The sequence below is a fragment of the Colletotrichum higginsianum genome, chromosome 10, assembly GCF_001672515.1.
Source record: "Colletotrichum higginsianum IMI 349063 chromosome 10, whole genome shotgun sequence".
Lineage (NCBI taxonomy): Eukaryota > Fungi > Ascomycota > Sordariomycetes > Glomerellales > Glomerellaceae > Colletotrichum > Colletotrichum higginsianum.
The window spans coordinates 1050213-1073986 of NC_030962.1; the positions used below are offsets into that span (position 1 = coordinate 1050213).

A 23774-nucleotide genomic window follows, 5' to 3' on the forward strand; every position below is an offset into this window, starting at 1 on the left:
CGAGAGACTGAACGAGGGTTGTATTTGGGCGGGACCATATCCGTACATACATCCACTAATGCACACACCTCCACATCCAGACGGAACGAGTTACCAGGGGGTGTGTGGAAGTGACTAGTGGAACAGAGAAACGATCGACGATAAACGAGGAACGAGACCAGCAAGTGTCGATCTTACTCGGTAAGCGAGGGAAACGAACAGACGCCACACACACACCCGTCAGTCGCCAGTCATCGGGGTAGTTGGTCAATGTTTTATGACGGATCATTATCATTGCTGTGTCCGACAAATGTGTCTACAGTGAATGTTCAATCTAATGTCTCCATCATCTTTCCGAGCCACGGAGCCTGTGGAACGCGGCGAGTATCTCCCCGGCGTCCAAGTCCAAAGCCGGCGCCGCATCATCACCGCTGACAAGCCACTGTCCCTCACGGTGTCTCTCCTTGGCTATGGCCTTCCTCGTCCCGCTGTAGACGGCCGACCTCAGGCTCTTGGCGATGCCGGCGCTCGGGTAGGCGAACAGGCCGAACATGCCGGCGCCGCTCTTGGCCACCAGGCTCGCGGCGCCCTTGCCGACCCCCTTGAAGGCCCCGAGGGCGCCCCCGCCGTTGCCGGCGCCCCGGACCGGCTCCATGACGAGGTCGCTGAGGCCGTCGACGAAGCCCCACGCGAACGTCTTGCCCGCCACGACGGCGCCGCTCTTGGCGTCCGTGACGGCGCCGTGGTCGCGGACGGCGGTGCCCAAGTGCTTCGGCACCGCCCTCAGGCCCTCGGTGAGGGCGAGCGGGAAGTCGACCAGCATGCCCTTGGCGGCGGTCGGCCCCACGAGCCCGATGCTCTTGGCCGACGCGCCAGCCACCTTGCCCGCCATCGACGGCCGTTTCTGCTTCTCGCTCGGGTCGCTGCCGCCGTCCGCTCGGCCGGTCGAGGAGACGCTATCCCGGGGACTGCCGTCACCGCTCCCGCCGCCGCCGCCGTCGAGCTGACGTCTTATCCGGAGCTCCTCCCTCGTCCGACGACGCTTCTCGTCCTTGTACTCCTCGATCGGCCTCGTCACCATGCCCGTGATGGACCCTGTCATGTCCGTGGCCGTGGCCAGGACGGCGGACGCGCCTCCGGTGATGGGGTCCCAGCGGGTGACGTCCATCGTGATGGGTTTGCTCTCGTGCCTGTGGGAGATTGCAGGTTGCGTCAGCCACGCAGACGAGATCATCCCCGGCAGTCCACATCTGGGTTGGGAGACAAAGAAATCCGAAGAAATCGCATGTGTGGGACACTTACATGGAGAGATGCTTCTGCTGCACTGCCTCATGAAGCAGGAGGACCTCGGCAGCCGCCTTTGACAGCTTCATCGGCACCTTGGACTTGGTGTAGGACCACGCGGCCGCCTGACTCGGGACGAGGTCGCACTGCATGCGCGTCAGGGGCAGCTGTTTCCACCACGAGTCCGCCGCGGCCTGGACGCCCCCTTCGGACCGCATCCGCGCGGCGATCCCCTGTGCCGCGGCCACGGCCCGGTCTGAAAGGCAGTACTGAATGGCGGCCGTGAGCTTTTCCGGAGTCAGCTGCTTGTGAGGGATGGGCCTTGGGCCGGCGCCCGCGTCGGCCACCATGTCACCCCAGAACGGCTGGCTTTTTGGGGTTCGTCCCCCTATCGTCAGCGTCGTCTTGAACTTGGGCCTCGGGGAGGTCTTTTATGTATCAGGGGTACGAAACACGCGGATTCTCTATGCACTCACTCTCCGAAGAAGGGGACGATGGTGGTCGGCTTGCCGTTCCTCAGCCCGCAAGCCGTCGTACCGGCGCCCCCGTGGTGCACGACGGCCGCGACGTGCTGAAACAGCCACTCGTGCGGGCAGTCGCCGATCCAGTAGACGGAATCGCTCCCGGAGCCGGCCAGGTCCGACCAGCCCTTGGAGATGATGGCCCGGACCCCCGCGGCGTCCACGGCGCCGAGGATCGTTTTGACCACGCGCTGCGGGTCGTCCAGCACGATGCTTCCGAACCCGATGTACACCGGCGGCGGCCCCGCGGCGAGGAACCGGGCCAGGTCTTCCGGTGGGGAGTATGTTGGCGCGTCGCGGAAGAAGAAGCCGCAAACGTCTGTTTGGGGGAGGGGAATGAGATCCTCGAGTCAGCAGACGGTCCCATTCAGACGAAACAAGAACTACAACGGCTACTAGAACCATAACGACAACCGAGGAGTTGATGGAGGCTCTTACCTATGTGTGTTCCCCAGTCCCTCGGCTTAGGGACGAGAGCCGGGGACCAGCAGTAGGTAAAGGGGATCTTTAACGCTTCCGCAAGCATGGGGCCGTCGAACATGGCTACAGGCTCCAAGTCGAGCCGGCCTCGCCACTTGTTGATCACATCGCCCAGCCTGTAAAACATGGAAAAGGAGAGACGTATAAATCAGCAACCAGTCTGTTCAACAGCGAGTAGGGGAGGCGAGGACGGGACAAGGACGTACCCCTGCCATGTCAAGTGCTCGACAACGCCGTAGGAAACGTAGTTGGCCACGGCATGGTCGCCTCCGACATTCTGCAGGTTCGCCAGCGGATGGGGGAACGCCGCCGTGCTTGTCCACGGCATCGTGAACATCAGGTGCACCGGGATGCCGAGCGCCTGGGCGTAGTGGACGTGGGCGAAGCTGGGCGGGTTCGCGATGATGGCGTCCGCCACGAACGGCCGACCCGTCGCCGCGTCCGGCCTGGTGCAGGCGTCCCAGAACCCGTCGAGCATCTCCTCGACCATCTCGCGCTTCTGCCGGATCTCGCCCGCCTTCAGGCTCTTCATGCTGGGGATCAGGCCCGGGTTCTTGACCATGTACGCCATCAGGGCGGCCGGGTCGCCCCCGACGCCGTAGTGCTCCAGGCCGGCGTCCCGGACGAACTTGTCAAAGACGTCGTGGGTCGCCAGCCGGACGCGGTGGCCGCGTCGTTTGAGCTCGGCGCCCAGCGCGACGAAGGGCTGGACGTCCCCGCGGCTGCCGACGACCTGGATCACGACGTTCAGCCGGGTCGGGTCCTTCTGCGCGGGTCCTCCGCGGAGTCCATCGTACGGCGGCGGCGGCGACGAGGGGCTAGGGGACGGTGTTCTGGGCGGCTGGTTGTCCCCCTTTTCGGCCTTGCTCATGCGGTACATGACGCTGAAGGCGCGTGCCAGCTTGGAGTTGCAGTCGACTTGGACGCGGCCATCTTCCTCTGTAAACACGCCGTTTTCATCCCCAGTCAGCCATGGCCGAGTGAGTTGCTTTGATGCTGATGTCATGGTGGAGGGAGAGATGGACATGAGAATAGACATGGGAAGAGACACGAAGAGAGTCATCTTGCACGTAGGTTTGTCAAACGTTACCTAGAATCTTTGTATCATCACCCCATAGTTCGCTGAGAGGCGGCGATGGGCTGTCATTTCCGGCGGAGCTCAGCTGCTCGTGTTGGAGGGTTTGGCCGGTCAGGTCGCCGGTGCTGGCTGCCCTTCGGATGGTGTTTGGTGACGAAGGTGCCAGATGATAATAGCTTGCATCATCCGCGGGCAACTCGTATCGGATCGTCTTTCGTTTGTCCGCCATTTCGTCGTCTGCGGCGTTGGTTGCTCAAGGTTTTTGATTTCAGATGTTGTCGCCCCTTTCGCTTTTTACTCTTCCCCCTCCCTCTTCTCTCCTCTTTCACTTTCCTTACCCTTTTATCTTTTTTTCTCTTCCCGTCTTCTCCTTTTTCTGGTGGCTGTGCGAGATGCTGCTGAGTCGACGGAGAGAACAAGATAGACTCTCGATGGGGTGTGAATATTGGACCAACTCTGGTAGGGAAATTCGGGGAATGAGTCGCCAAGAAATCTTTTTTCCGATTTTGGGCAAAGTCTCCGGCTCGCCCTGTGACGAGGACAGGATTTTTCCATAAAAAGACAAAATGATGGAGCAACGAAAGCGGTTGACTACGTCCACGCCAGTCTTCCTCCGCCTCTGAGGAGAGCGGCCCCGTGTATACGATGCCTGCTCGTATTTCGTTTATCTTGTACGAGTCGGCCCGAAGCTAGTCCATACACGGACAGTGTACGCGACTGCTCGCTCATCAACCTCGTTCCTCTACCTCGTTCCCCCCTTTTGGGTAATCCATGCGTTCACCCACCATCCCCTTAGTTAGTGAGAGTCTGCCTGCCGCCTCATGGTTCGACATCCCGGATCAGTCTCAGCCTTGATAGGCGAAAACTAAGAGAGGGTCCGGCCTTGGGAGTACCAGCCGGGCCCCAAGTTTAAAGAGGAGCCTGACGAGGGGGGGACATACAAGTAATTAACGGATGGACGTGTAAAGATTCACCGTCCTTCTACAGACTAATACCCAGGACCGCTGGTACTTACGATCAGGAGCAAGAAAGACTTTTGGATCACCATGTGTAGCAAAAACGGCTCCGTCCCTTCGCCAGACTCGGGATGCTCGGAATACTCAACACCGCCAACGCCGGCATGCGTTCCGGAGTCCAAGGAGCGGACCAGGACTGCCGGGAGGAGGATACCCCACCGGAAGTCGAGGGCGGGTTGCAAAACATGCAAAAGCAGAAAGGTCAAGGTGAATAGATCTATCCTCCGGTCTGGTCTTGAGAACATCGTCCGTGTTGTCAATCCGTAGACATCCGTGGCGGCTGACCCCGTTGCCCACAAACACTCACGTTCCCGTAGTGCGATGAAGTCCAACCCTCGTGTTCCAGGTGCGAGAGGCTGCACATCTGCTGCGAGTACACCCATCTCCGGAAGCCCCCCTCGCCACCATACGAAGAACGTTGCAAGTTCCAAGACCCGTCTCCCAAGCTCGAGCCTGCTACGCCTTGTGCTCCGGTCGCCGGCTCTCCCGGGCTCGACCTCATGCAGCTGGAGCTGCTGCACACGTACATCAACTTCACCAGCCTGACCTTCCCTTGGTCGTCGGCTCTCCGGGACTTCTGGAAGATCACGGTGCCGAGCCTCGCCCTCCAGCATGAGTACCTGACGAGGGCCGTCTTGTGCATCCCGGCCCTCCACTTGGCCCATCTGCGGCCCGAGAGACGCGGCTTCTACGTCTCCCTCGCCCTCGAGAATCACCGCCTGGCTTCAGAGTCCGTGAGGCTGCTGCTCGAGAACGTCTCGGAGAAGAACGGCGTGCCGCTGTTCCTCTTCTCCGCCCTGGACATCATCATCGGTTCGTGCAGCGCAGCTCGCGTCTTTCACGTTTTCCCAGCCTTTGGTGTCTCGTCAACCGTACCCCGCTAACAAGGGCCTGTCCGGGTCCTGTGTAGTCTTGGCAACCCCCCAGAGATCCTCCCAAGGTGTGATAGCAGACGGCGACGCCAGCTTCCAAGACCTCTTGGTCATCTTGCAAGGCATGAGGGGCCTATTGGAGATGCTCTGGGACACTCTTGCGGCCAGCGCCCTGGCGCCGCTGCTGAGTTACGGCTCCGGTAGGTTGATCACGCAGCAGCACTCTTTTCATCCGGCCGAGACGGACTTCCATCCGACGTGCAACTCCCTCGACGACTTCCAGGCGCGTATAAACACGCAGGGCATGGACCCGGACACCCTCATGGCGTACAACAGAGCTATCGAGGCTCTCTGGGGCGTGATCGACTGGCGGCGGCAGCACTGGGAGGAGGCGGACGCGCTGATATGGGTGTACCGGTGCCTGGTCGACTTCATCCCCTTGCTGAGCCTGCAGAAGCAGGAAGCGCTGGTCTTGCTCGCCCACTTCGCCGTGGTTCTCAAGACCTGCGAGACCCGTTGGTGGATGCAGGGCTGGGCGATCCGGATCATATCCAACGCATACCAGCAGCTGGACGACGAGCACAAGATCTGGGTTTATCGTCCAGCGATGGACATAGGCTGGGTAGTACCAATGCAATAGAGGGAGACCTATTCAGCGTTCCATGACCCGGCTATCGGCTTTCTACACGGTTCCTTGGGTGCTGTTACGAACTCTCAAAGTTACCGAGTTCGGTTCTCTTCACTCACTCCAAGCACGTAAAACGTTGGTTCAAGATTTGTTTTTCACTCTGCGATTAACTTACTACAGTGAACAAACCATGGACAGATCACAACTGCTCGCTCATCCGCAGTGGGCAGCACTGTTTCCGCAGTAGCCCGCGCTCGAACAGCAGCTCCCGAAACTCGACCCGACACACGATCTTCCCGTTCCTCGGCCTGCAGGCCCCGTCGGTCGAGATGTTGCCGCAGCCGCTGCTGCAGGTTCCAAAGCCCGACTGGCAGCCGGCGGCGCAATGGCCGTTCGTCTTGCCGCAGTAGCCGCTGGACGAGCAGCAGTCCCCGAAGATGGACCCCTTGCACGTGTTGCCGTTCTTACCACAGCTGCCGTTCGTGGACACACCGCTCGATCCCGAAGTACAAGAGCCGAAGGAGGATTGGCAGCCGGCGCCGCAGTGGTCGCTCGTCGCGCCGCAGTAACCGTTGGACGAACAACAGTTGCCAAAAGCCGATCCCTGACACATCTTGCCGTTCTTCTCGCAACTCCTGTCCGTCCGTAGACACGCAGCCGGCGGCCGAGTTGCAGGAGCCGAAGGAGGACTGGTAGCCAGCGCCGCAGTCATCGGACGTGCCGCCGGGAGAGCAGTTGCTTTATTTCGATCTAAACTCTTGTCTATTTGCAACCGACACACCAGGCACCGTTACCTTACTTTGCATCGACATAGTCCAGTACGCGGCCGTAGAAGCCCATCTTGCCCTGAGTGAATCGATGAATTGTGGAAGCCAAGACTTGAGAATCTCGGTCGGCGAGCATCCGGGAGAGGTTTTTGTCGGCGTGAGCATCGAGCTCGGCCTCCCGCACCATTTCAGCATAAGCCTCTTCGTCCGCCCACTGCCCGGCTTCATCTTTGTCCAACGGCCGGCCTTCGTCATCGTATTGGTCTGGCCTGTTCAAAAGGCGAGGTACCGTGCTCAAGAACCAAGGGGCGTCAACCAGCTCCCACGGTACCGTGTACGCGTTTTCCCAATCGACGACACCCAGGACTTCGTAGGCCTTTGTGACGATCACGTTGCTGTGGAAGAGATCGCTGTGGCGAATTGGGAAGGGTCCTGAACGCGTGAACTGCTTGCCGTCGCTTGCCAACTTGGCAAGCCGGGACGGGAATTGGCTGTTCCCCTCGAGGATTTCGTCGACTACTGAAGGCGGGAGATGCTCCCGGAGATAGCCTTCGTCGGAGGGGAATTTCATCCTCGCAGCCCACCCCTGGATGAAGGATGCTGCCGTGTCAAATGGCCCCCCAATACCCGGGATTGGACCCACGGTGAATCGGCCATCTGTATTGCGAGTAACAGCGCCAATCTGCGGGAGGCGGGCGGATGCAATTTGAACCTGTATATTCACCGTTTAGCCAGCTACCTTGAGTCGCCATGTTGGTCTGACAACCCCCGGCGGATGTGGGAGACAAGACCTCTAAGGGGGCCCGCAAGGTGAGGGTAAGGGTTTGAATGTGCTGGGAACGTACGTGAGCAGCCGCCATAGTGCGATGGAATGTATGACGATGCTGGAGTGGTATGAGGCCCCAATCGGTCCTTACATAACTGCGAGCTTCATCCGCGGCGTTGTTGCCAGGCAAGAACTCGAGCAAAACGAAGGCAGACCTCGCTGCATTGGCATCGTCAAGCCTGAATGCGAAGATCCGAGGGACCGGAGACTTGGTTTTCTCCTTGAGCAGCAAGGTTGTGTCAATGTCGATGAGCAACTTTCGAGACGACTCTGGGGTCGACTTCCGAAGCTGAACACGGGCGACCCCGCGGGTCCCGTCTTGGAACTCGAGCAACCGCACGAGAAAGCTGCCGCCCACTGCATAGGGAGCATGCAGCTTGCACGGTGATTCGCCGTTGGCACGAGAGGCAAACCTGGTTAGGGCCTCCCAGTTGGTTCGCTGGAGGCAGTCATCCGCCTGGGCTTGCATTAAAGCAGAGGGCTCCCAGTTCAGTTCAGGCGGCAGACTGTTGTCGTGATTGGAAACCATGACGAACCTAGGCGAGTAGAGAATGATCCTGGGGCGTTCGTTTTTATTGTCAAAGGGGTTGAGCCCGGCTCAAGGGTGAATGAGTGGATTTGAGTGAGTGAAGACGCATGCAAGGAGGGGCCGGACTGATAGTCATAGTTATAGAGAAATGTAAGTAGCTGCTGCAAAGACACAAGACCCACTAAACTGCAGATTGACGTTTCGTCTACGCCTTTTGTACACCCCATCATTCCGCCTATGTCACACTTCCGCTTGCTGGAATGTACTTCTCGGACATCCTATGTCGAGATTAGCACGCAGCTTTTGGTCAGACCTAAGCAAAGCATTAGTGATAGAGTTCAAGTCAAGCCGGTGTGCTGTGAGACAAGGCTTGTGGTCTGAATTTTGGCATGGGGGGGAGAGGGAGATGCTCAGACTGACATCAAATAAGGGATCGTGGAGCGAGAGGATCAATGAAGCCATTGCAATTTGCTTCAAGTGGACGTCGATAAGAGACCACGAGCTTGGTAAAGCAGGTTGTAAATTTTAAAAGGAACATCAGTTCATGAATCCTATCTCTTTTCCATCTTCACTCATCCAATTCAGGAGAATAACCAAACGCACTTCCAGATCAAGCTCTCTGCATTTGTCTTTGTCCCAACTCGAGAAGGATTTTCTCAACAGTGGAATAGAGTTCGTTTGCAGACCGTGCAGCGTCGATCTGATGAGCAGCAGTTAGATATAGATATTTGTGCGTGAGTAAATGCGCTTACTGTCCAGAGTTGTTTCCTTTCCTTCGATAAGTAGTCTACTACAGTATCATTGGTGCTGGAAAAGGTACCAAGTCTTTTCCTCAGGGTGTCCAGGTTGTCGTCGTCCCGTTGTGACGAGCCAGATCTTTCTTGGACGCGCTCGATCGTCAGTTCAGGCGCACATTGTAGACATATAGTCGAGTATTCCTCAGATACCTGGTCGAGTCTCAGCGTAGAATGTCCTCAGGATTTCACGACGTACCTCTTGCTCAAAAGCAACTGCTTGGTCGATGCTCCGTGGGAACCCATCAATCAAGACTCCCTTATTTTGAGACTGTATCGCCTCGACCTTGTCTTTCAACAACATCATGGTGAGAGACGGAGGGACAATGACCGAATTTTGGATACTCTCCCGGATGAAGTCGCCGAACCTGGATTCAGGATTGTTCTGCTCCTCCCGTAGCAAGTCGCCTACGGACACGTGCGCAAAATTGAAGTTTTCTGCTATGCAGGCACAGAGAGTTCTTTTGCCAACGCCAGGTCCGCCTGTAACTGTCAGAGTGGGAGACATCAAACTGAGAGATTTGGCACATACCAATCACAAGCACGATACCTGGCGATCTTTGCTGCTCCTTCTTTTCAAGCAAGGCCCAATCAGCTAAAATGAAGTCTGCCTGCGCTGAGAGCCAGGGGTCGGATATCTTCTTGCGGAGATCCTTGAAGTCCTTCATCGTCGCTTCGAAGTTACGCTGTCTTTTGTAGCGCTTGAGATAGAGAAAAGCTTGGTGCAGACATTCAAGCTTGTCTACTTGACGAACCAGCTGGGCCACGCGGGTCACTCCACTCTCGTACTCGTGCCGAATCCCAAGTATTCTTGAGGCCCAGTAGGGGTTCGAAGCCTTGAGTAAGCAGGACAAGTAGGTAAGTCCAAGTCTTTCCTCGAGATGCTTCCTTTCTGGTCCTGTTAGACGAATACCGTGTGCATCCATCGCATTTCAATCTTACCAGGATCAACGCCATCGGCCGGAGTGATATCCCCTGCTGTGATCTCGCCGATGTCGTGAATCAAGCACATCAGAACTGCTTTGTGCTTGTCTTCATGGCGAAGCTAGACAATTGTCAGCTTCGAAATGCAAGATAGCCTTGAAGCTTGTACCTCGGGATGAGCTAGACAGAACCAGACCATCTGGTACATGTGGTCGCTGACACTCTCCGGTTCGGGCACTTTACGGTTGCCCAGCCGGTCCTCTTGAGTTTCTTAAGGCCCTCGATGGCAAGGGGCGGGACGTTCGTTCATTTACTAAATTTACCCGACCCTCCTCCCTGGCCGTGACGTAAACTGCCTGTGGGCCTGTTACTGTAGCCTTTTAGTCGAGCAACGAGCGAATTGATTCGTCAGCTGGGGCATCTCCCAGCGTAACATGGCGCACCAAGCTTCCATCAATGCTTCGGTCGTCAACTTCGTCGTAGTTTATTCTGACACCTGTGGACAGTCAGTCAGGGAGGGTTAACACCAGGAAACACCGATATACTAACTAGCAGCCTGAGTGATGATTGCCTCAAGAGTTGCTGGCAGACACTCTCTCATGTCTCCGCCGACGTATGCAAGTAACATCCGAGAGACAAAAATGGCATTTCCAACAAGTTCCCGAGGCTGTAATGAATGCCGCCATCTGTATGTCTGCTTTCTTGTCAATCCTGTATTTTCCAAACGCATCATTCATCTCTCAGCCAAGAGCATCTGCTAAAGTTGTCGATAAATCAGCCAATAGGGCGAAGTCGTCGCTGACGACTGGAACTTACCTTCCTGTCGTGACGCACCCAGTACAAAAGCCTTCAAATGTGCTTTTCAACCACCTTCAAGAGAAGAACAATAGTCAAGAGGACGTAGAGTGTTGAGCTGATTTTCTTCTTGAAGATTGCTTCGTGAAAGCGGTTCAGTAGCACCCTCTCTTGTGTCACGATGTATTCTTCCAGCATCTGGTCCAGTTGATTTTGCAGCACACGTGGCGTCGGGCCCGGGTTGTGACAGGGCATGTGACACATATTGAGCACTCTCGTCGACCGAAGGGTTTGCCAGCCCTTCATTAACATGCGGTTGGCAGTCCAAAGGTCGAATGTGGCTGCCAACATGGGCTTTACACAGTTAATAGGAGCCCTCAACGTGGGTAATGAATGCGTCTTACAAGACTGCGGTCAGCTGTAAACTGTGGCCACAGCTGTTGGAGAACAGTGTCTTTGGGAGATTCTTGCACACAGGATGTCCTGCAACTCGAAATGTAGGCGCTTAAATCTCCATGCGATCCGGGTTGCAGGCGCACTGCGTCCGTCGATTGAGACGCCCAGCCATCTTTCCTCTTCTCCCAGACCCTTTCTTGCTCTGAGTCCGACGGTGTGAATGTCTCACCAAAGACACTGAAAGATGCACCGCCGCTGAAATGAAACAGATCGAAGTATCGTAAACCGTCTCCTACCAAACGTTCTATGCCATGCCAACGGATAAGATGCTTGTAGGCAGTGTTGTCCCCTTGATATACCAAGAGACTTGATCCTTTTGATAAAGTACGCAAGGCTTACATTTGTAGAAAATCTGATTATTTTCGAAAGATGCGCGGACGCAAAGAGAACGAATCGACATCGGCTGACAACAATCTTCTGTGCACTGAATCTGTGTGAGCTTCTCGGTTAGTGAGCAGAGGGGCTCTATCGACGAACCTTTATCTTCCTCATACGGCATCTTACACATCGATGATCGAATTTGATCAAACCGCATTCACTTTCCTGTTCTGAACCTTGGGCAGAGAGAACATTATTCGAGGATTCTGAATTGTCAAACAGCCGAGATTTGGCGTACGGATCTTCTGATGGGCTCACGAGTTGAGTCCAGGTGCTGATAGATAAGCTTTCTATCATGGGGTCGACAAAAGTTGCGAAGCTATCGGGTGAAATGGCACTATTAATCGCTGGGCCCATGGAAGTGGTCATGTCAAAGGGCGTGCCCGCGAAAGGCGAGACCAGAGGAGAGAAGAGGGCGTGCGAATTTGGTTGATATAAGGCTGTTGTCTGCTGATCAGCTGCCTGTATGGAAGAATCTAGACCGTACTGAACCCCTGAATGAAGCCCTTGGACTATTTTCTCTGTCCATCCGGGCAGATTAAAGTCAGTCGAGAGGGAAGAGTGATTTCGCAGCAAGTCCAGATCGTGAGAAACAGCTCCTGGGATCTGGTAAGTGTCCCAGGCGGTTGCCAATGCAGCCATCGGAACAAACGCTCCTGGTGAACCCATCACCATTTGAGACTCTCGCAACAAGCCTGGTTTTGGAAGCGAGCCGCGTTCACTTTCATCTTCCTCAAATAGAGCCAGTTTGTTCGTTTCTCGCTGTCTCCTAAACTCCGCCCAATCAAACTCTCTCCTGGCTTGCGCACGCAACTTTTCACGACTGGCTTCGGCATAATGAAGCTTGACGATATCGTCCTCGTTCCAATGGTATCGTAAGGACTGAAAGGCAACAGCTGAAGAAGGCCATTAATTTGGCTGGATCTGCGTGATCTGATTGGCCCAGCCAGACCGCTCTATCCCTACTTTCCTCAGTACATCATCCAGCTGCCGAATATTCCAATAAAACCCCTACCTATTTATTGGTTCCAGCACTTCCCTTCATCCACACACTTCTTTATACGCATGTTAGTATGTAATTATGTAAAAGGTAATGTAACTTACCTGGCTCCATTCCTTGTTTGGAGTATTAGTTTCGCAATACTTTGCTCGCATGCGCCCTTCAACTTGACTGCAGGTTGCTTTGGTGTCGGCTCTGTTGTATTCACCATTATATGTGCATCTAATAGCATGTTAGTCAACTAAACCTTACAATGCAAGAGTGTTAGAGATAATATACCGGCAAACACGAGCAGCCATTGTAGTACTGGTAAAAATAAGAAGTAGAGTAACAAGCTTCATTTTGAGGATAAAAGTATAGTGTAGGTTAATATAGTAAAGAAGTACTAATAGTCTAACTAGAAGAATAGAGAGCAGCTTTGATTCTTTTATATAGTTTTTAAATTAGGTTAAGGTTTAAAGATACTATAATATTATATTAAAGTTATTTCAATAGAGTTTTAGCAGATGTAGAGGAGTAAGTAGGAAATTACAAGCTAGCTAGGGCAACTAACAGTAGCATAAAATAAAGTTTTAGTAATAATGCACCTGCATTATTATCCCCTATTCTGTACTATATAGTTACGCTAGCTAGCATCTAACTCGTTAGGCTGTAATATTGTTACGGTCGGCTTTCCGTGGTAGTGTCTATTAGCAGAAGCTGAGGCAACGAAGCTGGGGAACAGTGCTGTAAGTCGTGCTGAAAGGATCAGGTCTTCAGAGGATACGGTGATCAGTCGTATACTCAACAAAGGTCTTGTAATGTGTGTCACTAGTGAAGGGTGCCGAGAGTATCCGAGGGGATAATCACAAAGTTGATTGCTGAAGAGCTATGGGAGTCTGTCCTTGAGTGCGTCCAAGTCCATCCTATATACAAGTCCGCTCATGTAGTCTTAGAGGCATCCGTATGTTCAACATACGGGTGCCGTACTCTTGGCATACGGGTGCCGTATCCTTGGCGTACGGGTTCCGTATTTCTGGCGTACGGATCTAATCTAATCTTATCTCCACGTGACCTGTACCATAGTTCTTCCGTTCCGGGGGAGTCATCTGCTTAACCCTGTCTTTTGTCCATACAAAGGCTGTGCCGCCCGCGTCCTGCTGGCCGGGTGGGGCTCTCGTCGCCTGTAACTTGTTGGGTCGTAACATCAGGTCTCCCCTCCAAAGGTCTTGTCCTCAAGACCCATAAGTAGGTAGTGTCTCCCAGGTTGGGGAGTCGTCAATTCTGCGTCCCTGTTTATCATGATGTTGACAACATGACAGGTCGCGTCCAAAAGTCAAGGGACTCCAAATCAGCACTTCGTTCAGCGTGTGACGACGTCTTCGATCGTTTTGGTTCTTCTGATACCATGCCTTGTACCCGTTGCTTCCGCGCGAAGCGTCCATGTCGGATTGCTGAGGGTTCCAAAGTCTGCCAGGGTTGCAAGAACCTGAAGCGCCCTTGCGATGGCGTGGTGGTGGCGTCGAGCCGTGAGTTTTTCGTTCTTGTCGTGAGGTGTCTTCTTGGTGGTGTGCTGACAAGGGTAGTGCGACGCCTGAGTGATCAGCGTCAGGAATGGGAGGAGAAGGAGGAGCAAGCGAGTGATGCTCTCCTGGGGCTTCATGAGAAGCTTGCTCGTGTTCAGGCCGAGGTGGCTGAAGCGGCGGGTCGTTTGGCGCGAATTCGTACTATTCGCAAGAAGGTTAAGGAGCGTCATCTCGAGACGTTTTCTCGGGGTCTGCAGGAGCTGGAGGATGACGAGTTGCTTTCTGCTTTGGATGCTCACGAGCAGGGTGTCGTGGGTGATCTTCAATCCATAGGGGTTCCTAACGAGGTCGACTGGCCTTCCTTCGGGATTGGCGAGGAGTTTGCGGATTTAGGTTCCTTAGTTCCGGAGCGGTCTGAGAGCTGGAGTACTCCCGTAGAAGCTCCTGGGAATGCTGGAGGTTCTTGACTGGTTCCCATGAGTTGTCTTCGTGTCCGTAGCCTTTCCACTTAATGAGATATTCGTCATGACCGTCTTCGTTCCTGTGGTCGATGATTCGCTCGACTTCGTATTCTGGTTCGTTGGGTTCAACGATGATGCAGTCTTCAGTGTGTGATCCGCGTGGTGCTGGTTCGAGGAGTGCGATGTGAAAGACTGGGTGGACTTTCATCGTATCGGGTAGTTTTAGCTTGTAGTTGACTGGCGAGACCTTCTTGAGGATTTCGAAAGGTCCGAGTTTTTTGTAGTCCAATTTGTCGCTAGGTCGCTTGGTTTTGATATTTCGTCGTATGAGGTAGGCGCTATCTCCCTCTTCTAAGGATGGTCCTCCAATCCTTGAAGTGTTGGCGTATTTCTTCATTCGTTCTCTGACGAATTCCAAATCTTGGGAGACGTTTGTCTGGATTTCGCGCATCTTATTGATTCCGGCCACGGCCTTCAGGGCCCGTGGTCCTTCGCGTGGTTCTCCATGTGCGGTAGGTTCGAATCCGTAGTTCAGGTAGAATGGGGAGTGGAGAGTGCTTTCTCCGACTGCGCTGTTGTAGGCGAACTGGGCTGTAGGCAACAGTGGTACCCAGTTGTCTTGATCGTAGTTGACATAGCATCGTAGATACTGTTCGAGTATCTGGTTGATTCGTTCGGTCTGACCATCGGTCTGCGGGTGGAAAGAGGTAGACAGTTTGTGGTCTGCACCAAGTTGCGAAATCAGAGATTTCCAAAACTTCGAAGTAAACAGCTTGTCTCTGTCTGACACAATTTCGTTGGGTAGTCCGTGGTTGCTGATGATGTATTTCAAAAACGTGTACGCAAGGTCTTCTGCTGTACTTGCTTCCAGGTATGGAATGAAGTAAGCGTATTTGGTGAGTCGGTCCACAATGACCAAAACGCTGTCGTAATAGACCTTCGTCAGTGGTTCTCTTGACTTTGGTAGTTTGACGATAAAGTCCAAAGAGATCGAGTGCCATGCTGCTGGTGGTATTGGCAGTGGCTGAATGAGTCCGTAGGGTTTGTGTGGACTGTTCTTGCTTTTCTTGCAGGGTTCGCAATCCCGGATTGCGTCTGCGACGTCCTGTCTTGTTACTCGCTGGTCGTGATGTTGTCGAATTCGTTTCCAGGTCTTGGTAACTCCTTGGTGTCCGTGTGCTCGAGTACTGTGAATCTCTCTGATCATCTCATGCGTCATTTTGTTGGTCGTGCCAATCATGACTCGTCTGGCGATCATGAGGAGTTTCTGTGCTGGAACAAGGTCTCCATTCTTGTCTGTCTTGAGGATAACTTGTGTTTCCTCTGGAACGGGGACTTCGTGATCCGTCCTTCTGCTGAGAGCGTCGGCTCTGCCGTTGTCGGTTCCTTTTCTGTAGATGATCCGGAAGTTGTATTCCGAAAGGAATTCTGACCATCTGACTTGTCGTTTGTTCAGGTTCTTGGATGTTGTGAAGTGTGCGAGGTTCTTGTGATCCGTGTATACGAGGACTTCGTGTTTCGTACCAGATAGTTGTGGTCTCCATTCATGGAATGCTTCGATGATTGCCATGAGTTCTTTGTCGTGGATCTGGTAGTTCAATTCTGGTCCGTGGAATGCTTTGGAGAAGAAGGCACAAGGGTGTAGTCTTCCTTCTTCGTCGCGTTGACCAAGTTGTCCGCCCATAGCGAAGTCTGAGGCGTCGGTCTCGACTTCGAAAGGTTTGTTAGGGTCGGGGATTCGAGTGACAGGTTCTGAGCTGACTTGTTGTTTGACTTTCTCGAATGCGTCATTGCGTTCTTTGGTCCATTCGAATGGGGTGTCTTTCCGTGTGAGGTTCTGGATGCATTGCACGCTTCCTGCGTAACTTTTGAGAAATCGTCGATAGAAATTGACGAATCCTAGGAACGACTGGACGTCCTTGACGTTCTGAGGTGTAGGCCAGTCCCTGACTGCCTGTACTTTCTTCGCTTCCATCTCGATTTGCCCTGGGGTGATGGTGTATCCTAGGAAATCGACTCTTTGGGTGTGGAATTCGCATTTTTCGGCTTCTACCAACAGTTTGGCTTCTTGGAGCTTCTGAAGGACTTGGTGGACGTGTTCCTTGTGTAGCTCAAGGGTAGGTGAGAAGATGAGGATGTCGTCGAGGTAGACGACAACGAATATGTCGATAAATTCGCTGAGGACGTGGTTGATCATTGTCTGAAAGGTGGCGGGTGCGTTGGTGAGTCCGAAAGGCATCACGAGGTACTCGAAGAGTCCTTTACGTGTTCGGAACGCTGTTTTCCATTCTTCGCCTTCCTTCATTCTGATCAAGTTGTAGGCTCCTTTGAGGTCGAGGGCCGTAAACCAGTTTGCTCCATGTAGCAAATCTCGGAGTTCTGAGATGAGTGGTAGCGGGTAACAGTTCTTCTTCGTAATGCTGTTGAGTTGTCGGTAGTCAACGCATAGTCGTAGTTTGCCATTTTTCTTTGGCACAAACAGGATAGGGTATCCTGCTGATGACTCAGAGGGTCTGATGTATCCCTTCTTGAGGTTCTCGTCGAGGTACTTGTCGAGTGCCTCTCGTTCTGTTTCATTGAGTCCATATATCGGATGGAACTTCGGGTGGGAGCCTTCGATGAGAGGGATCTCGTGATCGTAAGGTCCATGTTCTGGTAAGCCTGTTTCCAACTCTGGGGCAAACAGCTTTTCGTACTTCCGGTACTCCTCTGGAATAGCTAGGAGTGGATCTGATCCCTGATCTGATACTGCCGGGGCTACCGTCTTGGAAGGCCGTATCTCCCGGAGATAGGCTACGTATCGGATTCGTTGTATGGTGTCGTCAAGAGGTGCTCTAGAGGATTCGTTTGAGGCCTGGCTCTTGCAGTGCTGCTCAGTGACTGAATCTGACCATTGGAGTTGGCCGGTTCTCCAATCTATTCGTGGGTTGTGTTTTCGTAACCATGTGATTCCTAGGATGACGTCGATGTCTCCCATTTCTGTGATGTCGAATTGGAGTTCTTCTTTCTGGTCATGAACTTGCAAAGGGAGGTGCACTGTCTCCAAAACAATGAGTCCGCCACCGTACTCGACTTGTTCTCCTTCGACCGTCCGTAACGCGTACGGGCGTTCTTTCTTCTGCCATGGTATCTGTCGCTCATTCATCAGTCTGGGTGAGATGAAGTTTCCTTGAGCGCCGCTGTCGATGATCGCGCGCGTCCGTTGTCCTTGGATCTCGATGTCCAGGTCGAAGTGTGCTGCGTCGTAGGTTGCACATAGGGTCTTATGGGTTGTCGCCGTACGTTGCCCTTCTGTCGTAGGCGTCATCAGTTTTTTGACTGTTGAGCTTCTTTTTGTGCCTTCCGCCAGGCCTTTGCCTTGGCTTTGGAGTGGATGAGGCATTCGTCGTGTTCGCATTCTCGCCATCCCTTGTCGTCGTTGTAGCATGACATGGGGTATTCGGGGTCTGGGGTGAAGGTGGCAATGTTTCCTTCGCCGTAGTATCGCATTGTCCAGAATGGGAGTTGTTTGTTGAGGTAGACATCCTGAATGGGTTCTTTAGTGTATCGTCGAGGGTAGAAGTAGAACTCCTTCTTGCCCTTCTTGTGTCTTCTGCAGTTGTCGTCCAGGCATTCGGCCCAAAAGAGGTCTTCGTGGTCTTCGTGGCTGGGGTTCAGTAGCGGGTGGTCTCCTGGTACGAGTGGCGTAGGTGGATGGTTCTTTTTGTACGCTGTCCCATGGAACTGAACTGACTGGTTGTCACTCTTGAGGTGGATGATCTGGTATTCTGGTCGCTTCGGGGGTTCCGGGCTCTCTTCTTCGGAGCTAGATGCGATGTAGGTTTCGTAGTACTGACTAGGCGTGATCCTGTAGTCGGGTGTTTCTTCAGAGTCGTAATCTAAGCCGTCTGGCCCTTCCGGGTGGTCGCTTGCAGCGTGTTCGTACGCCTTTCTCTGCTGGGGGGTCCAGGTTCGTGGGTCTCGAGGGTTGTTTGCTGCGACTTGGTTGAGTGTAGTTATCTCGATTTTTCCTCCTGGTGATACTAGTCCTTGAAGTGCAGGTCTCCTGACTTCTTCAAGTTGTCCTGCCTGGAGCATCTCGTCGAGTTGTTCGTTGATCTTGCGTGTGAGCTTCTGGTTGGAGCCCCTTCGCATCATGGCGAGGGTTCTTGGTTGTTCTTGGGTGGTTCCCTTTTCCTCAGGGGTGTCGTCCTTCTTGAGTCCTTTCCTTGCATCGGGGATCTTTTGGTAGGTAGCAATCCCGCAGGCTTGTCGTAGGACGTCGACACACTGTCGTTGGTGTTCTTCGGGGGTTTTGCATATCCCTGTCTTCTCATAGCCTGACCGGGTCATAGCTAGAGTCCGGGGGGTCTTGGGATACCATCCCGATTGTTTTTTGCCGTCTTGGTGAGTGAGGCAGTTGTCGTCGTAGCATGCGGTCCATGAGAGCGAGGCGTGGGGGATGTCTTTGTTGGCGATGTTGATTTGTCGGCCTTTCTCAGGTACTGGTTGGAACCGCTGTTTCTTGGGTTGTCGGCATTCTCTAGCCATATGTCCTGGCTTGTCGCAGTTGTAGCACTTGAAGTCTCGTGTTTTGTTGTCTTTCTGGGCCACGCTGAGGTCCATAGGGCCACTGTGGTGTCCATAGGCGGTGCTGTTGCGATTCTGGTTGTTCTGCCAGTAGTTTCCTCTAGGGCGCTCGGCTTGCCCGTTGCGTTGAGGGTGGTTCTGCTGGAATCGTTGTTGGGGTTGCCATTGGTATTTCTTGGCCGAGTTGGCTGGGGCTCGCTTTTCGCCTTTCTCCTTGCGTCGTTCGTAGAGGCGGTTGTCAATCTTGATAGCGAGTTCGGCGTACTGAAGGAAGTCTTCCGGGCGATCAAGCTTGATGATCTCGTCCTTGACTTCATCCTTCAAGTTGTTGTAGAACATGAAGATCTTGGTGTCTTCGGTGAGCTTGAGCTGGGCGCAGAGTCTTCTGAATTCTGCTGCGTAGGCAGTAGCAGACTTAGTCTGGCGTAGGTGGGCCAAGTCTCTTTCCGCTTGTCGTGATCCGTCGGGATCCTGAAATAGGGATTTCAGGGCGTCTTCGAATCCCTGGAAATTGGCGAATATGTCCCTAACTTCGCTGGAACAATGGTCGAGGGTCTCATTGTTGAGATATTCTTCAAGGAAGGGCTCGAACCATTGAAGGGCTCGTCCTCGCAGGAAGGTCGCGGCATGAATGACTCTCTCAGTTCCGTTGCGGAAGTTTCCTTGATGGAAATTCTGATAGTTCTTGACTTGGATGAGGAATCCTTTGAGTAGTCCTGGGGTTCCGTCATAAGTGATGGGAGAGTTGAGCTTGAGTTTCTCTCGTCCATCCATGGGGGTTTGGATGATGTTGGCGGCCGCTCGGAGGGTGTGAACCTCCTGTTGGAGCTTGTTGGCGAGCTGGTTCTTGTTCTCGAGCTCCGTCACGGCGTCGTTGAACATGGCCTGCATATGCGCGATGTCGTTGTTGTTCTTCTCGATGCGCTTCTGGAGGTTTCCGTAGACTTTCTTGGTGAAGTCGAGTTCTTCGTCAGAATCCTCGGCTTCCTTCATTTCCTCGTCCAGGGATCGAGCAGGTTGCTTGCCTGAGGAGGCGCTGGATCCTGGGGTGGGAGTCTTAGGAGCGTTGGGTCGCGCGGCCATGGTGTCGTTACTGTTCGTTAGCTTCGTAGGGTCAACTTACTGAACAGGAGCAATCAAAGTGTTACGGTCGGCTTTCCGTGGTAGTGTCTATTAGCAGAAGCTGAGGCAACGAAGCTGGGGAACAGTGCTGTAAGTCGTGCTGAAAGGATCAGGTCTTCAGAGGATACGGTGATCAGTCGTATACTCAACAAAGGTCTTGTAATGTGTGTCACTAGTGAAGGGTGCCGAGAGTATCCGAGGGGATAATCACAAAGTTGATTGCTGAAGAGCTATGGGAGTCTGTCCTTGAGTGCGTCCAAGTCCATCCTATATACAAGTCCGCTCATGTAGTCTTAGAGGCATCCGTATGTTCAACATACGGGTGCCGTACTCTTGGCATACGGGTGCCGTATCCTTGGCGTACGGGTTCCGTATTTCTGGCGTACGGATCTAATCTAATCTTATCTCCACGTGACCTGTACCATAGTTCTTCCGTTCCGGGGGAGTCATCTGCTTAACCCTGTCTTTTGTCCATACAAAGGCTGTGCCGCCCGCGTCCTGCTGGCCGGGTGGGGCTCTCGTCGCCTGTAACTTGTTGGGTCGTAACAAATATTACCTTAGCAAGGAGTACTCTAGAATTATTATGCAATTCTAGTATAAATCTAGCCTTAAGAGTTGCAAAGGCTATAGGTTGTAGCTACATACTCCCTGTAAGGGAGCTTAAACTTACTATTAATACTGTAGCATTAGGAACGCTAAATTAATAGGAATACTAAATTGTCGGGAACGCCGAACTAACGGGAACGCCGAACTAACGGGAACGCCGAACTAACGGGAATGCCGAACTAACGGGAACGCCGAACTAACGGGAACATTAACTCAAAAACAAACTCAGGTAGAGAGACACTCCTTGTCGTAACTTTAGTAGCAGCTTGCCTGTCAAGAGATCATTGGACAATACGACCTTAGAACGTCTCCTAGAGATAGAGGCGTAATCTTACTCTAGGACTTACAAGTGAATTGATAGATAAGGTCAGCAGTAGTCATTACAATTAGTAGTAGGTAAATTGCCAGTGTAGTTTTAGTATTTTGCTAGTATTTAACCTCTTATAGAAGGCAGCTACCTTTACTACTATACATTTATTTACAACCTATATAAAAAAACGCCCTTTCTATTGCAATTAAAATAATTGCAAATATAGTTCTAAAATAGCTCCGCTGGGGAGGGTTAGAATAGTCTATCCTACCCTGCTTCCTGCGCTGCGCTTTGGGTCGGGATGGGCTAAGACTATCCCTTTTGATGACTTAGAAGTGGCTGTGGTGGCTGTAGTGGCTGCTTTCTATAATAGGTTAGACACTGGCAAAATACTAAACTGCACCGGCAGAATACCCGCTACTATTACAATTGCCTCATTCATTACCCGTGGCAATCCCCTCCCTGCCCCATCAAAAGAAAAGTGTATTTTACATGACGATTGAGAACAAATGAATTCATCCTCAGTTGATTAAAGCTGGGAACGAAGGAGATTGGAAGCCTCCACAACCACTGCGTGTCTCGATCATGACGTACATAGCCCTTGTTGGAGCCCTCTATACCTATCCAAGAAACTCAACCCGAGCTTATGTTTTCCTTCACCTGGGTAGGAAATTCAAAGGATCGACCAAAAATTACTTCATGAAATTATTTGGATTTTTTCAACCCCTTTAGATCGTTGCAGTTTTCATTTGTTTTATTCTTGAACAGGTGTTGGAGTGTGATCATTCCGTCTTGCATCTTCTATGAAACTCCATTATTGACTATGACAAGCTTGCCCTTACAAACTTCCATCATAAGAGACATTCGCGTGTTCAGTTATGCCAAGTAGTTGACCCCAAATCCGTCCATCAACTCTCGGTATCTGCTTCGCTGTCTGCCTCCGCTTCCGGCTTGCGCGCGTACACAAGATGCCTGGAGAACGTCAGCACTTCTTCCCAGATTTCGAATAGGACGCACTTACAAATCGAATACCGTCTGCAGACTGGGGTCTTTGAGCGCTTTGCGAACTTCGCTGGCGGCGACCAGGATCTCGGCATACTCCCATCCCATCACCTCTTTCAAAAGAAAGGTCCCGAATCCCTCCAGGGACTGATCCATAAACTCGAGGGAGCAGATGCCGACTTCCTTCAGGAGGGGGTTGTTGGCCCACGGTCCAACCGGGACCGGCCACTTGTTCTCGACGACATCGACGAACCCGGCTGCCTCTAGATTCTTAGCTATACCATGATCCCGGCATTGCAATCCCACCTTGCCGAGCTTGGCGATTGCATCGAGCAAGGCTTTGATCCAAGTATTGTAGATATGCTTGTCGCCAAGATCCTGGATTTGAGAGCGTATCTGGATGTCGTGCTCCTTGACCTCAATGTAACCGCCGGGCTTGGTGCATCGATAGGCTTGTTCGTACACCGCTTGCCAGTCGGACACACAGCCTTCGAGGTTTCGGATGTGGACGAAGTCAAAGTAGTCCGCCGGCCACGTCCATGGTTGTTCAATGTCATCAATCTGGAACTTGCAGTTCGGCGGGACCCAACCCGGCTGGATCGGCGAGACGTCCACGCCGATCACTTCGGCGGATGGAAACTCGTCGGCGAAATCGCTGTCTTCAGTAAGTTGGCGTTCCCAGCAGCAGTCTTCTTTTCACAACTAGGTAGCCTTGACCAACTTACATGGCCCAAATACCAGTTCCGGTGCCTACGTCAAGAACCATCTATCACAGATTAGCCTAATAAGACTGCAGGGGATATTCATTGAATGTTGAGCTGCTTACGTGCGAAGTCTTGCCAACCGGAGAGAGGAAGAGCTTATCGCCGAGGAACATGGTCATACAATAATGGCTATCAAGTTGTGAGTTAGCGGGCTGATGTCAATCATCCAGACAGTCAAATCAAACTTACTTGATATCGAGCCCCTCATTTTGCCTTTCGTCGTTGGGCCCCCAGTAGTCTACCTTTTGAGTGTACGTTCGGCCATGGAGACGACGGTACTCAGTAATGCTGTCGGCCAAGGAAGCAGTAGATGAGGAAACGATACTGCGCAGAGTGAGTACGGCGCCACGTTGATCTATCATTTCTCGAATCAATGTACCTTCTTGTCTCCGCCTCAGACTCATCGTCACCGTTGGCTTCAATATTGGGGTCCTGCACAAGCTTGAATCAGCACACAATTACTTCACTTCACCGCTAATCCCCGCTACAAATCTGGAATACCCACAATTGTGATTGGCCCTTCGGCAGGTCCAGCAGCAGGGGCATTGCTGCTGGCTACCCCGGTTGACTCTGTGACTGGGTTCGCAGTTGTAGACATGATGGCGGATCTTGCAACTAAGACGGTAAAAGGCCTTCTCGAGATGAAGGCACAGATTGAAGACTGCGATGAGGAGCCGGGAAAGTAGATAAAGGGATGGGGTTCCCGTCAAGACCCTTTTGAAGGGGGCTGGCATTCATTGCGCGTTGGACCGTTGGTTGCAGCGACAGACTCTACATACACTCTGCAGATAGACCCAGTCCGCCGAGAGCACTTTTCTTCGCACCCGGGTTTCCGAGCGAATAAGACAGGCTTGTTCGTTCGTCTAACTGCAGCTGCTAGGCCTTTTCGGGAAGGATCGAATGTTTTATCATTTGATAAGTCACTTGCATGGTTTGATGGAGCAGTATGAGAGGGAACAACCAAATCGGCAACCAAAGCGGCAACTTGGCCGCGTCTCTTCTGAGGATGTTCTCCGTGCCCAAAACCCTCTTTTTTTCTAGGATAAAGACATGCTTCCTCGGATCTTTAGTTGAGGGAATACTAGTCTTGGCGTCCAGGACAAAGGTC

General features: G+C 52.8%; 8 protein-coding genes across 8 annotated transcripts; 1 reads left to right on the forward strand and 7 right to left on the reverse strand.

Moving 5' to 3' along the window:
- Positions 1–325: 325 nt before the first annotated feature.
- On the reverse strand, positions 326–3270 carry CH63R_13778 (Sterol glucosyltransferase; the record flags this gene model as incomplete). Its single annotated transcript, XM_018308752.1, has 5 exons — positions 326–1169; positions 1282–1632; positions 1740–2103; positions 2223–2380; positions 2471–3270. The coding sequence occupies 5 exons, from the start codon at positions 3268–3270 to the stop codon at positions 326–328; spliced, it is 2517 nt and encodes an 838-aa protein (XP_018151070.1).
- Positions 3271–3343: 73 nt separating this feature from the next.
- Positions 3344–3571, reverse strand: CH63R_13779 (uncharacterized protein; the record flags this gene model as incomplete). The annotated part of the gene is made up of 1 exon (XM_018308753.1): positions 3344–3571. One exon carries the CDS (start codon positions 3569–3571, stop codon positions 3344–3346), a length of 228 nt encoding a protein of 75 aa, XP_018151071.1.
- An 858-nt stretch (positions 3572–4429) lies between these two features.
- CH63R_13780 (C6 zinc finger protein) lies at positions 4430–5870 on the forward strand (the record flags this gene model as incomplete). The annotated part of the gene is made up of 3 exons (XM_018308754.1): positions 4430–4565; positions 4686–5171; positions 5308–5870. 3 exons carry the CDS (start codon positions 4430–4432, stop codon positions 5868–5870), a joined length of 1185 nt encoding a protein of 394 aa, XP_018151072.1.
- A 187-nt stretch (positions 5871–6057) lies between these two features.
- CH63R_13781 (chitin recognition protein) lies at positions 6058–6471 on the reverse strand (the record flags this gene model as incomplete). Its single annotated transcript, XM_018308755.1, has 1 exon — positions 6058–6471. The coding sequence occupies one exon, from the start codon at positions 6469–6471 to the stop codon at positions 6058–6060; it is 414 nt and encodes a 137-aa protein (XP_018151073.1).
- Positions 6472–6653: 182 nt separating this feature from the next.
- On the reverse strand, positions 6654–7980 carry CH63R_13782 (uncharacterized protein; the record flags this gene model as incomplete). The annotated part of the gene is made up of 2 exons (XM_018308756.1): positions 6654–7337; positions 7471–7980. The coding sequence occupies 2 exons, from the start codon at positions 7978–7980 to the stop codon at positions 6654–6656; spliced, it is 1194 nt and encodes a 397-aa protein (XP_018151074.1).
- Positions 7981–8590: 610 nt separating this feature from the next.
- Positions 8591–10299, reverse strand: CH63R_13783 (Uridylate kinase; the record flags this gene model as incomplete). Its single annotated transcript, XM_018308757.1, has 8 exons — positions 8591–8680; positions 8733–8927; positions 8974–9257; positions 9307–9672; positions 9717–9819; positions 9868–9897; positions 10142–10194; positions 10248–10299. The coding sequence occupies 8 exons, from the start codon at positions 10297–10299 to the stop codon at positions 8591–8593; spliced, it is 1173 nt and encodes a 390-aa protein (XP_018151075.1).
- Positions 10300–10547: 248 nt separating this feature from the next.
- CH63R_13784 (uncharacterized protein) lies at positions 10548–12538 on the reverse strand (the record flags this gene model as incomplete). The annotated part of the gene is made up of 5 exons (XM_018308758.1): positions 10548–10847; positions 10898–11238; positions 11289–11373; positions 11427–12223; positions 12472–12538. 5 exons carry the CDS (start codon positions 12536–12538, stop codon positions 10548–10550), a joined length of 1590 nt encoding a protein of 529 aa, XP_018151076.1.
- Positions 12539–21808: 9270 nt separating this feature from the next.
- Positions 21809–23264, reverse strand: CH63R_13785 (UMTA protein; the record flags this gene model as incomplete). The annotated part of the gene is made up of 7 exons (XM_018308759.1): positions 21809–21872; positions 21922–22557; positions 22628–22668; positions 22729–22795; positions 22856–22990; positions 23046–23107; positions 23172–23264. The coding sequence occupies 7 exons, from the start codon at positions 23262–23264 to the stop codon at positions 21809–21811; spliced, it is 1098 nt and encodes a 365-aa protein (XP_018151077.1).
- Positions 23265–23774: the final 510 nt, after the last annotated feature.